At 40.3% G+C, this 16,676-nt stretch overlaps 1 protein-coding gene across 1 annotated transcript; it reads right to left on the bottom strand.

The window, feature by feature from the left end:
- Positions 1 to 500: 500 nt before the first annotated feature.
- On the bottom strand, positions 501 to 2,604 carry LOC105917967 (GTPase IMAP family member 7). Its single transcript, XM_012852932.3, has 2 exons — positions 2,429 to 2,604; positions 501 to 2,185 (listed from the first exon to the last, which is right to left on the bottom strand). Exons 1-2 carry the CDS (start codon positions 2,454 to 2,456, stop codon positions 1,557 to 1,559), a joined length of 657 nt encoding a protein of 218 aa, XP_012708386.2. The 5' UTR covers positions 2,457 to 2,604; the 3' UTR covers positions 501 to 1,556.
- Between the last annotated feature and the right edge of the window lie 14,072 nt (positions 2,605 to 16,676).

The following is a 16,676-nucleotide window of genomic DNA, read 5'->3' as shown; positions in this document are numbered from 1 at the left end:
AGAATGCAATATAATGTGATTCAATCTTATTTGTCTTTATCCACTTTATAGGTATCTCCAAAATGTAAGCGTTTAAAATAATCATCGTGTAAATATTTAAATCTTTAGTCAGCATTAATCCACTTCCTGTATTTATCACTGCAGAAGCCTCTGTTTGCATTATTGAGCCGTCTCTTATATTGTGGCCCTGTCTGTATTTATGCTGAAACAAATACACGTGATATTTTCCTTTCTATTCAGATCAGTTTATTTATAAAGCATCAATTCACAACATGTCATCAGAGTTCAGTCAGATCCTCCAGAAGGCTGGTTCAGAGTTTTATGTCTAACCCAGCAGGTTGCATCCAGTTATTAACCTGCAGCGTTAAATCTTAGTACTGAGTCGTTAAATTTAATCCACCATTGTTAATTGTTTGCTGTTATTTATTGTTGTCTGTACATATATATATATATATATATATATATATATATATATATATATATATATATATATATATATACATATACATATACATATAAAGAGAGAGAGTAGTATTAGACAGGAGGAGCACTGGGTCCAAACAAGCAGTTATAATGTACCAGGACCATGATCCATGCTGGACTCCTGATGTTCTGGTGTCAGAAGGACTCTGATGATCCTAACCACGTGGTCCCTGAGTAAAAACACATGGTGCTGTAGGGAGACACCGTGTGGAGGAACGCTGGTACTGCAGCTTATCTACGCAGCAGCGTTTCAAAACCAGGACCAAAGCAGATTAACCAGATGTAGGGGAGTGGTGCCCAGTGGTTAGAGAGCAGTCCTGAAGAGGACGTTCCCTGGTTTGAATCCCACAGACTGCTGCTCTGGCCCCTGAGCAGGACCATTAGGCCCAGAAGTCAGCCTGGGCGGGACAGGTCGGAGCCAGAGGACACGTTTCAATGCAATATACAAAATTTAGTTGGCAAATAAAGATGATTATATTATGGAAGCGAGGATAAAACCAGGAAAGACAGACCGACCAATGAACTGTTGGATAGTCACAACTATAAGACACAAAGAGTATATTTATTTCTCTACGTTGTAATATATTTGGTCTGCCGAACCATGAAACCCTTTAAACTGTCACAGTGGGAAAGGCCCAGACATCTGATTGGTTAACCTCCTCTTTTCTGACCAATCATCATGAGCGCTGTCTTAGCCACGCCTACTGACGCCATCTTTGAATAAACCACCACGTTTGTAATAGAAATTATAAAGATATATTTTCTAAATGATCTATTTATCTGTTTTCAGTTTGAATTAATTGTTTACATATTTAATTATTTAATCAATTACATTGTTTTTTAATCGGATGGTTTTCAGTTTAGTCATGTTGCTATTTAATCAGTTATTGAAACACTTAAAAAATTAAAAGCATGAACTTCTTTATGAACATGGAACAGCTTCTAAATAACGGTTCCATGTTTTTATGCGTAATGATTAAACCTGCAGCAGTCCAGCTCAGCGGACGCCTCACAAACAGCAGGTGTGGATGTTCTCATCTGTCAGAACCAGAAACCCAGAACAAACGTCCTAGTTAAAGTAAATCTGTGGTGGTTTGCTCTGCGCTCTCAGCCAGAAGCATCATCTCATGGGTGTAACACTTTCCCTCGCTCTCCTTAACGATGCCGTCGATGTGCAGCTTGAGCTTCCTGACTTCAGGCGCGTCTTCTTCTCCCGTGTAGAAAACCACGTGCCTCTGGCCGCACTGCTCATCAAACTCCCTGAGGGCTTTGACCTCAGCAATGGCCTCCTCTATGGGCCTCCTTTCATGCTCGGGGACGCTTCCTTGGAAAACCAGAACCATGGATTTGGTGACCTCCTCCCCAAAGCTGGATTTCACCGTCTCCACCATTCTTCTCTTTGCTGCGGTGAATCTGTCGATCTGCAGGACGAACAGGAAGACGTGGCGAGCAGACCTGGAGACGCACGTCTTTATCTCTTTTATTACATCGTCGTCCGTCATTGCTGAGCTGCAGAGGCCCGGGGTGTCAAACAGAACCAGGTCCCGTCCTTCAAGCCTCACTTTGGGAGCCTGAGGTTTCAGACGCTTGGCGCTGGCCTCACTGGACTCCGACTCTGAGCACTTCTGGATTCTGTCCATGACCAAAGTCTTGTCGGCAGCAGCGCTCCCGACAAGCAGGACCCTCAGCTCCAGGTCCTCTGCTGCAAAGAGTTACAATTTATGAACGTCAGGCCCACGGCGGTAAGAAGTCACAAACCCATAAAACTAAACATCTGCTCAGGATTACGGTTCATGTCGGGGTAAAAGTTTGGATGCATTCACTGAAAAATGTCCCGTTTCCTCCAGCCTTTACATCGTGAAGATCCCTCAGAACAACAATCATAATTCTCTGCATGTGTTAAGCTGTTCGGATCATTTGGAGCAAGTTAAAGAAATTTACTCACTGCGTGTTTCAGCCTCAGCAGAGCTCATGGTGGACGTCTGCTCTGAACCTCAGCGTTCAGGCGCTGCTGCCCCGCCCTGCACACCCACAGCTCCTGGTTCAGAAACGTAGCTGCAGGCAGCGGTTTGCAGGCTGAGGAGCGCCGCCTCAAACGCATCAGATTACTCCGTCCAGAACTCTGAGGTCTTCAGGTGGTGGTGGGACCACAACAGGTGGAGACGCAGCGTTCTCCCTGCGCTGCACAGACTCCACAGACTCTTTAAAGAAACCACATTCAGTCTGGCCTTAATAGATCTAAGTTAACCTGCATCAGATTAGTAAACAGATGTATAAATGCTGCTCTGCTCTGTTGCTTCATCTGCAGTCTGGTGTGTTTTTTATGTTTTTATGGTGCAGGACATGATTTTGTTGCTGAACTTAATGTGCTGTAATGTGTACGATGTGTATTTGGTGTTTATTTGTTGTATTTTATGGTGGCAGTTTTTTACTTTATTTTATTTTATCTTTTTAGCACATGCAGTCCGAGAATAAAGTATAATCCAATCTAAAAAAAAAAACAACGGGTAAATTTTTTTCATTTTAACCCGTTTTTTCATCCCTTAATGCCTTTGTCAGTTTATTAACCAATCATTTCTAACGCTTTGTGTTTAACAGTGAAACATGTTTGAATGATCAGAACAGGAGTTTGGGTTGAGCCCAGAGAAGCTGCTCAGTGTTGTCAGAAACTCACTAATTATTCTGCTGCACTTCTTTTCATTGATGAGGGAAACTACTACGGACTGTTTTTAGTTAAAACTAATTAGTCAGCAGAAACGTTGGAGTCCGTCTCCTCCTGCAGAAACACATGAAGCTGAGTTCCTCATGAAGGAGGAAGGAGTTCTTCCCTGCAGAAAGGAACCTGAGGATCAGGAACCCTGCAGACCCTGCAGACACAGTGATGCATTTCAGAAATATGTGGGGATTTTACCGCGTTACGCAGTCAGCAGTGTTTCAACAAGCAGCAGAACCACAGGAAGCCTGTGGATCAGCGACAGATCCGGGCAAGTTTGGCTGGAATGCTGCGTCCTGGTGGACCCCCCCCCCCGTCCGGTTCTCCTCCTGCCAGGGGGGGCTACTGGAAAAGATGCAGCAACCACTCAAACATTTTACTTGCCACTGTTTATTTATCTCTTTATTTGTGTGCCTTTCTTACAAACACCCTCTGTACAATTTAATAATCTAAATTGTATGATTTATTCTTAATTTTGAAAGAAGAAATAATTAAGAAAATGTTTTGCTTTACTAAGAACTGCAATGCTTCTCAATAGTTTAGTCTGAAATATTTATTTTATCATTTCATTTACTCTTTTCACCTTTACCTCAGCTATTATGACGTTCACATCTATATTTCCTTCATAATTACCATGAACTTAGTTTCCTTCAAGTTTCAGGACAATTTGTTTCAGTCAAACCAGGTATTTAGTTTATTCATCTCTGGAGTGATTTCACCCCAGAGCTGCTTCACACTCTCACTGTACAGATAATATTTTTATCTGCTGCAAAAAAAAAACAAAAAAAAAAAAACAACTAATACTTTTGAAACTTTACAGGAATTTATGTAGAAAATAAACTGGTCCCTATACTATATAAAGCACTTTGTATTGTCTTGGAGTGCTAATCACCGTCTGTTTGAACGAGTCGCTTTGACGCCACCAGCCGCCATATTGGTACTCCCTATTTCCCCCCAGTAACTAGGGAATATGTGCGCTACAGCATCGAATAACGAGGATTTTCTCATGTTCAGGGGGGGCTTAAGACTTTTAAAATGTCAAATGCCATATACTTTTATGTTATGTTCTAAAAATATCAAGTACTGAGAAAGTCATGTGCTAAAATATTTTGCGTTTTATTCATTTAAATATATATGTTTAACATTTATAAATATATAAATAAAAATATACAAAAACATATATTTACATATGTGTATATATATATATATATATATATATATATATATATATATATATATATATATATATATATATATATACACACATACTTATATATACATATATATATATTTAATATGAATAACATGTAAAATATTTCAGCACCTAATTTTCTAGTAGGTGATAGTGTTAGTACATCCACTGACTGTAGAATTACCTGTGAAACGTTTTCACTCAGCCAAAAACTGCTTTGCTATTGCAAGCAAATCCTATGGGATTCTGTGAGAGTAGGGAGTAGCAAGATGGCGGCCAGTGACTTCAGTTTTTCGGCAAAATCAGCACTCCAGTGTATTATATAGCTCAGTGGTCTATTGTGCTATATAAATAAATTTGCCTTGCCTTGCCTTGCCTATACTGACCCCTGGAGGACACCACCAGAAATGTCACAGCATGACGACCGATAATCAGCCATTTTCACAAATTGTTTCCTGTTCCAGAAACGCTCCCCTTCCTCCATAATGTCTAATTTCCTGGTTAATATATTAACATCAGTTGTGGGAAATGTTTTTTTTAGATTAACAAACAGACGTATTACAGACTTTTTTTTATTATTTTTTTTTATCTCTGACTTCCTCCCAATGTTGAAGATCTCTGGGATCTAAAGCTAGATTGACTTTCAGAAAGTATTTTGTTTATCAATGAAGTTTTATGAGTCTGTTAATTTGGGGAACTTGTGGAAGTAGAGGAAGGATGGATGGATGGATGGATGGATGGATGGATGGATGGATGGATGGATGGATGGATGGATGGATGGATGGCAGAGCAGAGACTGAACCTATCATGTTGTTCAGTCAGACAGTTGCAGGGAAGCTGTCTGTAAAAGGTTACCAGGGACTGATGAGCTGCTGGTTGGAGCTTGCTTTCTGAGAGGCTGAACCAGTTTGATCCACACAGACTGCCACTGTGGGTCCCTCAGCAAGACCCTTCATCACCCTTGGCACCTCCCCAGGGTTGCAGCCCACTGCTCCCCGGAGGATGGGTTGAATGCAGAGACAAAGCTCCCCTCTGTGGGACCAGAAGGGGGTTTATTTTTTAGATGCTGAGCTCTGGATGCAGCAATGGTCTCATAAACCACCAGGGGGCGCTGGTGTATTCCAGGATCTCAGTTCCAGGGAAGATCTCTTCAGTCACCAGCTGGAGCATGAACCAGATGAGCTGCTCATGAGGAGGTAGTTGCAGAAAGTAGCTCTGTGTGGATGTAAATGTGCTGACTATAGCGTTTCTGGTCATACCGACCACTCAAAGCCCTTTACAGCGGACCACAGATGTCAGGTCCCTGCCTCTCGTTAAGGTGCTTGGAAGTAAAAACCTTCACAATATGTCTGCATCCAACGTTAATGTGATGATTGCCTTCCAGTTTATGACCTTCCTTCATCGTTACTAAAATCAAAAACATCCAACCAAGAGTAAAAGCAGCCAGGAGCATTTCCAGTGACACTACTTTGGTTTTTGCTCCTGCCAGCTATGGAGCTGGAGCAGGCAGAGCCAGGTTTGTTGGTAGAATGCCGTCTAGTTTCAGCTCCCTGTAGCTGTCTGAACATCTGAACCAGATCTAAAAGCACGTCTCTTAGCCTGTAAACGGCATTTTACAGATTTTGAAACCCAGTTCTTGTTGTCCAGCATATCTTCAGTGCCCCATCAGCAGATGACTGGTGTCAATTTTTTTTATTAAAACCAAAAACTGTTGAAAAACTCTAATTTCTGGATAAAATCTCCTGTTTTGCACGTTGTTGTCCGCAAGCATTCCCGGTGTCTGCTAAAGCCCATGCCATTTCACTAAAGTGACAGAAAAACATGCACAGTCTGTCGTATGAGATTAGAGTTAGAATTATACAGCACATAATTTAATATAGACATGTGATGATCATAAGAGAATTAATGATTATTACTTATTATTGATCATTTCCAAAGGCCCTGAAGGATAAAAATACAGACAAGCGACAGACATAGTTGACTGTGATTATGCTCTCGACCAGCAGGTGGGTTCATGAGCAAATGAAGTTTGGGATTCGATGCCTCATGAGGCCTCATCAGTAGTCGGCCAGTTATTGGACAACGTGTCAAGCGACGCCTCCCACAATGTGTCATCCTAGGCTTGTACTCTTAAATAAAGGTTCTTTTAATTCATCTCGTTTTGTGACACTTTCATTTCCCTGCTACTCCTGGCTTAGCAATGTGGCACCTGTGCATAGGGATACCATGTAAATCTTTCACTCAGCCTGCCACACAATTACTGGACAATCTGGTTTTTGGTAGTGGAGCAAAACAAAAAATGGTCAACAAATCAAACTTTTCTGCAACATACAAAGAATTGAGGTGCTCAAGCATTTGCTGTTTCTGCCCAAAGGAATGTAGTGCAACCAACTCTAGTATGGAATATCCTAGCTCTACATGTTGGAGCATTGAATAACTTAAATGTCTCAAACACATTTCCCCTGGCCTTTGAGCACGAGATGCTATATAGTTTTTGAAATCTCTTATCCTTAGTTTTATACTATTTCCATCAGGTTTTGCTTTTCCGTAAAGACTCTGTATGCAAACACGGATACAAACAGGAAGTGAGTTTATTAGAGAGCCAGAGGAAACCGGCAGAGCTCTGGTCGCAGACTGGAGCAGGATAGAGTTAAAACTATAGGTGGTAATCTTATTATAGAAATGGTTCTCCAATCCTGACAGAAAATACACTATTCAGAAAACGGAGGTTAAAAAGTTAGATCTCTGTGAAAGCTGCAAGCCTGTAAAAACTCTGACCAAGCCCTGCAGTTTGATCCGAATGGCGGCAAGGAACAGCAGCCTGTTCCTAGCTCCTTTCACAGGGTCAACATAAGAGTTACCCGAGCTAAGAAGCCTTAAGGAATCCCACAATCCTTTGGGTGACATGACATAAGCACTGTCATGGTTTTAAGGTGTTTGACCCACATGCAGACAGTCAGAGAACAAGAGACAGATGTTTGAGGCTATACACGGATCTAATGCACAAAATCGTGAGCAGCAGGTGAGGTTCATAATGTCAGAGCAAGGAGTACTGCGGGAAGAAAGACGATAATTAAGTACGAGTCTAACCAGGGAAATCTGCACAGATGCTGCTCTGCTTATCACTAGGTATGGAGACCCTATCGGGGGAGGGTGAGTGGAAGGAGTTCTGTGACCTTATGCTTTCTGATGGAGGCAGATGGAATGCAGGCGGGGAGCCCGAGCAGCACCACAGCGGAGGCAGACAGGAGGAGCAGCTAAAGGAACCAGAGTGAATCCAGTAAGGGGGGGGGGGGTCTCTTGTCTGGCTTGGTACCACCAAGTGGGCTCGAGGGGAACGCGGGAGTAGCAGGGATTCAGGAACCGGTCTTCGGCACACGGAGACAACACGGGTGAGTAAATCCAGAGCACGATGAACTGAAGAAGACAGGAGACAGAGTTAGAGCTTGGACTCAGGAACATCAAAACTCACAGGAAGAATAGAATTCAATTTTTATTGTCATTGCACTGTCACAAGTACAAGTAACAAAATGTGGTATCTGCTTTTAACCCATCCCCTAGGGGAGCAGTGGCTGCCACTGTGCGGCACCCGGGAAGCGTTCGGGGGTTAAGGGTCTTGCTCAGGGACCCAGAGTGCAGGCACTGGGGATTTGAACTGGGTACTTGCATCCTTCTCTGAGTGCAAGCGCGCTGCTCTAACCACTAGGCCAGCAATCCCCCAGGAACGGAGATCTGTCGACAGGACAATGGCCTAGGCATACCACAACGGGCTAACACTCTGGCGTCCTCCAGCTGACTGAACACTCCATTTAAGCTCGAGTAAAGTAGCCGTAACGAGCCGCAGGTGCGGGCCATGCCCACCTGTCAACAACAGCCACATGTGGAAGAGAGTTAGGGGAGCATGGTACACAGAATCCTGACACACTGCCCCTTCACGGAAATCAATGAAAATTTCCAGAGAGAAGAATTTGCGCACCCTGTAGTTAATTTTCAAAAGGCATCTACATGCATTTAATGACCTTGTGTGAAAGGCAGTCCAAATTTGGCACAGCAGTCAAAATCTCCTTTCCTCCCCATGATAGAGTTCTTGACCCCGTGAAAGGTCACATGGTGTCAAGCGACACACACACACACACACACATATATATATATATATATATATATATATATATATATATATATATATATATATATATATATATATATATATATATATATATATATATTAGGGCTGGGCAAGTTAACGCGTTAATTTCGCGTTAACTCATTAGACTATTAACGGCGATATTTTCTTTAACGCGCATTAACGCATGTTGCTCACATGCTTTTATTTTGTGATGGTCTGTTGCTGCGGTGTAGGGGTTTGAATCAGAACAGTAGGTGGCGATAATGCGCCAATAACCTCGCTGTCAGCCAAACCTCGGATTCAAAGAGGAACAAAGGTGCTGGCCGGAAAAAAACAAAGCCGACATGCGGAAGGCGGTGTTTCCCTCAGGAATTTGCTTAGGCGAGGCGGTGAGTTGGCGAACGGAACAAGTTTTGTGCGGAGCGGAGCCTGCATCGACGCTGTCGGTGAAGTCGCTTCTCGTTTCAAAGCATCCATGTGTTTTTGCCTGTTTTTCCCTGCCATTCACTATATGCACGCGAGAAAGCAACAACAAAAAAACGCGTGTTAACGTCAAATAAACGCAAGCAACGCAAGCATATCGAGTTAGCAAGCATTTCAGTTTAAAGTTCTTCCAGCATCGAATATGACAGAAACAAGTTAGTTGTAACCACTGCCAAGTTAAACTTTGGTATTGAACATAAAATGGTAATGCTGCTCCCTGCTGTTGCCTCAGAAATTGCCTGTTTTTGGTAGATTTTTTCCTCATAAAGAGAATTCCCTGTCAGTGGCAATAAGCTTTAATTTATTATTATTGCTATTTTTTGTTTTACATCTTTAAGTTGAGCTTTACACTAAATATGTGTTACTGATAAGTGCTACAAATGTTACAACACTTTTGTTCATATGGCAGCAGAACATTAAAATAAAAGTGCTCTTTACACTACTTTTGAATTCATTCTTGGAGTTTGTAAATACAATGCGATTAATCGCGATTAATCAGGCAAATTATGCGATTAATCGCGATTAAATATTTTAATCATTGCCCAGCCCTAATATATATATATATATATATATATATATATATATATATATATATATATATATATATATATATATATATATATATATATACACATTAGGGCTATCAAAATCTAATTTTGATTAATTAATTTAAAAAAAATAACGGATTAAAAAAAATAACACAGATTAATCAATGTCATATAGGGAAGGGGTTTTCAATAGGTGAGGCGCGCCCCCCCTGAGGGGCGCCAAAGAGTCACAGGGGAGGTGCATGAGGACAGAGAAAAGGACAGCGCTGCCGCTCAACTCTGTGAAACAATGTAGCGATATTCGTGCCTTCTGTTTGAGGGCGCAGGAACAATCCAAGCGCGCAGTGAGACAACTCTCAACGCTCATTCCACGCTCAACACCAGCTGTGCGGTCGCTTGGCTGTTTCAGCCAATCACAGACAGTTTTTCTTCCATCCAATCAGAGTATGGCTTGCAAATACTGCATTCAGATGAATTTAATCAAAATGCTGCAGCCTTTGGCAGAAATTACTAAACATCACCGAGGGATTGAAGAAAAACAAATAAAAAGTGTAATATTTCAGCCTAAAATATTTAGGCTAAAATATTTAGACTAAAATATTAGAGTTATTAAGTGAGGTGTGAAAAATGTTTGTGTCTCTTTTCTTTCCAGCTTCTGGGAGGTGATGCAAAAGTTTATTCTTATCATAATCATCATGAATGTCATCATAATTTAAAGAGCACTTTAACACTTTAGTGAATTTCTCCATTGTGAGATCAATAAAGACTATCTTATCTTATCTTATCTTAACACGAAGTAAAACAAAGTGCCAAACATCAGAAATACATCAGATAAGAGATAACAACTAATAAAAAGCTTGTCTGTTAAAATAGCACTAGGTCTAAATTGTGTAAAATTAGCCTAAAAAGTAGATTGGAATATGTTGACGTCTGTTAAATTCATCTTTTTTATTATTGTTTCAGTTGACGTCTCCTGTTGACGTGAGTTCAGTTTGACATTGGCATCTGTCTAGTTCAGTTTGTCTGCTGTTGAAAACAATTTTTTATGAATTTGCTCTAATGACAGTTAAATTTTGCTCTAATGACAGTCACATTTTAAAACTAAGTCCACTGTCCGTGATGTTTCAGTAAAAGTAGCAAGTAAGACACGTGACAGCTTCTGCGGTGGCTGGCGGCCGGCGGTGCGCGAACCCCCGCGGTGGCCAATAGGCCAGAGCGGCGCTTGGCTGCAGGGCCGATCGACGCCGCTTGCCGCTTTAATTCAATGACCAGTGCAAAATTAAGTTGTATTTACCGGAGATGAAACGTAGACTGCAAATTCTGTCGGGGTATGATGGCTCCCACAGTCGATTGGGATTGTCTGCCTTGGTCCTTTTTCATTGAAATTATCCATTTCTTTCGTCTTTCTTCATCCTTCGGTAAACGAAAGAAACGTACATCCAGAGATTTGGGATGCCTCTGTGTGCAACCAGGAGCACAACAAGTCGTTGTGTATTGTTTACATTTCAAAAATAAACTAAAAGCACGCTCTAATTCAACCGTTTTGTCACGATTTTTGGCGAGAACAGTCCTGCCTTTGCCTACCGGCGTAACCCGGAAGTAGCGCTGACGTCACTTTACTGTTGTAAAGTGTTGATATTGAGGGGCGTGTTCATTTATTTTCATTGTGTCCCCTACGTTACTGTGTGCCACATATGCCACAACCACATGTTAAAACGTCTGAAGGCATGAAATGTAAATAAAAGAGTTTTTGAACTTTAATGTATCTAATGCTAATTATTCATTGAATCATTTGAATTTAAATATTTAAAAATCTTTCACAGCAAAAATAATAAGCGATTAATTTAGATTAATTAATTACAGAGTATGTAATTAATTAGATTAATTTTTTTAATCGACTGACAGCCCTAATATTATATATATATATATATATATATATATATATATATATATATATATATATATATATATATATATATATATATATATTATTCATGTGTGTGCAATACTGATAAAAGATGAGTTTTGTTTCACTCCACCAATTCTCACCTGGAGATGATTGAAGGAAACAGTTGATGGATGAATAAAGAGGTGTTCTGCATCTATTTTGTTGTGTTATCCGTTCTTAATTTGCTCTGATTTCATGAATGATGACAGGAATGTCTTTGTTGAGTTGGAGGAGCAGCTCTGCTCTGTTCTGACTGCAGCATCAGGATGAAATCCTGTTTCTTCTCCACCAATCACAGCCGCTCTCTGACTGAAGGAGGAAAAGAACTTCCTGATAAAAGCGCGGCTGCAGAGAGGAGACACTTTGCAGACAATCAGCGGCAGCATCTGTGCAGAATACTGGTGCTGCGGGCACGCAAACCAGTTTTATGTTTTAATGTCCATAGTGGCAGGTTTGGTGAGGTGGACTTAATGAATGAAATAGTCAAGAAAAGTAAAAAAAAAAAAACTGATTGATTTGAAGTTAAAATGGGTCATAATGCAGGTTTTTATTAGATAGTGTTTCCTACATTTCCCTTTTCATGAGATCCGATTCAAATATCTGTCTGTGACCGGATGATTAGTGATGGATTTTATCACACAGCAGAAACAACATGCTGGGGGACATTAATCGTTCCTGTGAGCTCTCTGATCAGCTGATCTCTGCAGCAGCTTTCCTCTTAGTCACAGATTAGTTAGGTTATCATCCTCTGTCCCTCAGAACAACAACTCTTTAACAACCAAACACTTGCTTATTTCTACAGCTGCGCTCTAAGAGCCAACTAAAACCTCATATTTTCATTTTCTGCCAATTTCAGAACAAACTCAGCTGCAATAGGAGCCAGAGTGCTGCCTAACAAAATTAATGTTACATTTGTGATTACCTGTGATTATTAATACTGCATATTTAAACGACCCAGAGCTGTATGTTGAATATAAAACAGGCAGGCTGACTTTTACACTAACTAGTACTACTATGCTCTACTGGCGTCAGTATTTGCAACACTTTTTCTGTCTACAAGTAGAAATGGACCTTCTGCAGGAATGTGAATTAATGTGTTGATCTGAAGGACGTTTTAATTTGTTGAGCTACTTCAGGAATAAATTATTTGACTTTTACTGAACTAAGTTTAAATTGATCAAACTTTATGGCCCTAACTTATTTCTATCATATGGATCTAAAAACAAGATCATTTTCACATCATGATGCAAATCCAGCTGGAAGCTCTCAGAGAGGGTTCCCAATCTTGTGTATCATAGCCAGTAGGGCTGCACAATTAATCACATTTTAAATATAATCACCATTTAAAAAAAACCTATTTCCAAATCCAGAGGTCTGCAACGTTTAATTAATGGATGAGATGCTTCCTTTAGGTGTCAGTAACTTGTTTAAACTGGGTTTGCCTCACGTGGAAGGGTAGATTGCTGCAGCAGTGAGATGATCATGTTTTATTATTTGTTTTAGAGTTTATATAATTATACTTTTTTACCAGTAACTTTCAGGAATCTCACCATAGTATTAAGTACAGGTCAGACTGTGTAATTCATAGACTTCTTTGCTGGTTGCACTTTATGTTCAACAAGGATTGATATCCAACTCAACCAGCTGTTCTCTTAAATATCAATATTCTGATTAACCAAAACAGTTAAATTTTTTGTTTTAAATAGACCTTGTTTATAGCTAACTTCCACCCAGCTGTGTGACCGGCTGTTTCTCTATCAAGCAGTTAAATCTTTTATAAAACATGAAGACGTTTGTTGAGGGGAGGGGTCCTTCTCACCCTCTGAGCTGCAGGGAGCGCACCTGTCACTGAAACACTTTAACTTTCCCTCCTCTAATTAAGACAGTATTTTCCTGTGGTGCACACTGGAAGGCTGGGGACGTACCTAGCAACGGTTGCTAAGCTGATGTGCATTCCTGAGTGGAACTTCTGCATCACAGCAGCTCCTGTGATGGTGATGACATCACAGGAGCTTCTCTGCCTTAGAAGACCGTGTAACGGAATTATTCTCTCCTTCTGGCACTTTCTTTGTGAGAGACAGACGTGTTTTTGGTGAGAGAAAACGAGTTAGTTAGCGATACCTTGAGATAGTTTGTGATTTACGATTTTTACAATTTTTACATTTTTTACAATTTTTACAATTTTTACGATTTTTACGAATAATTTAGTTTTTACGATTGATTTAGTTTTACAATTGATTTAGTTTTACAATTGATTGATTGATTGTCAATCCCAGAGCAAACGCTGGGATTGACAATCCCAGCGTTTGCTTTACGAACCCGTGCAAACGAAGAAGCCATGAACGACTCCACCAGTTCAGGGGCTCCAGAAGTCCCAGCAGACTTTATGATATCATTGATGGAAGATTTCTTTTCGTCCATCTCAATGGAGCAGACCGTGGATTTGGCCGTAGGAGAACCCGATGATGACACCTTATCTAAGCTAAAGGAGCTGGTGTTGGATGTTGCCAATCTATGTACCGCCTTCATCTACAAAGCACGCTTCACATCTGGGGATGTGGAAACTGTTGTGGGCAAGTCAGTACTAACATCAATTCTGGACTTCCTTAACATGCGTCCAACGACTCAACCCAAGAGCTTTGACACCTTCAATAAGCAATTAGTCAAACTTGTCAAAGAAAAAGTGAGCTATGTCCTCGGCCCCATGGATGATCAATTAGGTTTTTATGTCGCTGAGATGGACAGACTGGATATAATGCTTCCACATGCAGAGATACTAATAGAGGAACTGTTAGCTGAGAGGCGTATACAACATCAGCAGAGGAAGCAAAACGCTGCTGAAGACCACCTAGATGCCCTCAATAGCCAGCAGACAGAAGAGCTTCAGCCCATCGGTTTTGATCGGGGTGATTCCCAGACTGTGGAGGAAAAACCCACTCAGAGATCTCGGGGGTCCCTCCGTAGGTACCACCATTTGTGGTTTGAGATGTTACCGGTGATCCCAGAGGAACCAGAACTCGAGGAGGCAGAAGCAGAGGATTTTATTCCTGAGGACCAGGAATCAGATCTGAAGCTGGTGGACGAATTCATTTCTGAGGAGCTTTCAGCGATGAACAAGGTGAATTACTTTATCTCTAAAGAAAATAAATCAGATCTTTAGATGGTGGATTGATTTACATCTGCTGAGATTTGTGAAATGATGAAGGTCAATTATTTTATGTCTAAGAAAAAGGAGTTGGAGCTGAAGATGGTAGACGAATTCATTTCTGAGGAGCTTTCAGCGATGAACAAGGTGAAATATTTTATCTTTAAGAAGAAGGAATCAGTTGAGCAATAGGGTGTTTTAACTAGTCCACAGTTTTAAATAAACACTGCATGCGTTGGAACAAGACGACCCAGATGATGATGATAGACATAATATTTATCGCTCTGTTTGAACAAAGTACTGATATAAAGTTTTCTACCCAATCAATATATGTAGTTGATAGTAAGATATTCAAATGTTTTGTTTGCATGTGGACTTTGCTTTCTAAAAATATGTATTCCAGTGTATTCATTTTTTGCAAAATATGAAGACAGAGATTTTATCAAACAATAGGTTTAATATCTCAATTATACTAAATTGGGGCTTGCCAAAATCAGCCTTTTTATGTACGCTTTTGGGGAGGGCGTCTGAAAAAAAGAGTATGTTTGTACACTTGTGAAAATATCTTGGATTTTGAACAACAACTAAGGTCAATTATTTTATGTCTAAGGAAAAGGAGTTGGAGCTGAAGCTGGTGGACGAATTCATTTCTGAGGAGCTATCAGCGATGAACAAGGTGAATTATTTTATCTTTAAAAAGAAGGAATCAGTTGAGCAATTGGGTGTTTTAACTAGTCCACAGTTTTAAATAAACACTGCATGCATTGGAACAAGACGAACTATAAATAACAGCAACCAACCCAGATGATGATGATAGACATAATATTTATCGCTCTGTTCGAACAAAGTACTGATATAAAGTTTTCTACCCAATCAATATATGTTGTTGATAGTAAGACATTCAAATGTTTTGTTTGCATGTGGACTTTGCTTTCTAAAAATATATATTCCAGTGTATTCCTGTTTTACAAAACATGCAGACAGAGATTTTATCAAACAACAGGTTGAATATCTCTACTATACTAAATTGGGGCTTGCCAAAATCAGCCTTTTTATGTACGCTTTTGGGGAGGGCGTTTGAAAAAAAGAGTATGTACACTTGTGAAAATATCTAGGATTTTGAACAACACCTAAGGTAAATTATTTTATGTCTAAGGAAAAGGAGTTGGAGCTGAAAATGGTGGACGAATTCATTTCTGAAGAGCTTTCAGAGATGAACAAGGTAAATTATTTTATCTTTAAAACAAAAGACTCAGATGTTTAGATGGTGGATAAATTTATATCTGATACGATTTCTGCAATGATGAAGGTAAATTATTTTATCTCTAAGGAAAAGGAGTCAGAGCTGAAGATGATGGACAGATTCATCTCTGAGGAGCTTTTTGAAATGAGCAAGGTAAATTAATTTATCTTTAAAATAAAGGAATCAGAACTTTAGATGGTTGATGAAGTTATATCTGATGATGTTACTGAACTGATTCAGGGGTTGTTTCCAATGTCCAGCCCTTTCACATGTGCACAAACCCTACTCTTTGGTGGTGGGGGTCTTGTGTACGCATAAATGATGACCTGCTGTAATACGGCCCGTATTTTTAGCACATTTTGCTCTTCTCCTGCATAGCAAACTGGTTGACAGAGAGGCGGTAACAGTGTTGCCCAATTTGCTTATTATAAACTGTTTTTCATTTCTTTCTAAAGTCACTTGTAAATTTTGTGAGTCACAGGTGGTATTTTTGTTGGCTTTGTTTCTGAACATGAGGTTACTTATTTGGGCTTGGCTTTATTTTCTCAACAGAACCCCTTTAGCTAGCTATCGTGCCACGCAACAAGAGACCTGCTCATGCTACTGCTGCGTTACAGACAGCAGCCGGCTAAATATCTGTCTGCACACACCTTGGCCTGAAGTGTTTCTGAACCGTGCGTTTCTGACTGTGCTTTGTTTTTGCCTTGCTTCTCTGCCCTTCCCTCAGAGCCCAGGGCTATTGCCAGTGGCCAGCTTTCAGAACGCGTATCTCTGCGTTTCATTTTCTTCCTGCAT

The sequence above is a fragment of the Fundulus heteroclitus genome, chromosome 16 (genome assembly GCF_011125445.2).
Source record: "Fundulus heteroclitus isolate FHET01 chromosome 16, MU-UCD_Fhet_4.1, whole genome shotgun sequence".
Classification (NCBI taxonomy): domain Eukaryota; kingdom Metazoa; phylum Chordata; class Actinopteri; order Cyprinodontiformes; family Fundulidae; genus Fundulus; species Fundulus heteroclitus.
Note: the sequence above shows the minus strand (reverse complement) of the source record. Positions and strands in the feature narration are given on the sequence as shown.

Bases quoted from the DNA above. Each gene is read 5' to 3' on its own strand.
- LOC105917967 (XM_012852932.3), bottom strand. From the start codon at position 2,456: ATGAGCTCTGCTGAGGCTGAAACACGCA. The intron at 2,186-2,428 runs GTGAGTAAATTT...AACTCTTTGCAG, and splicing joins TGCTGAGGCTGAAACACGCA to CAGAGGACCTGGAGCTGAGG.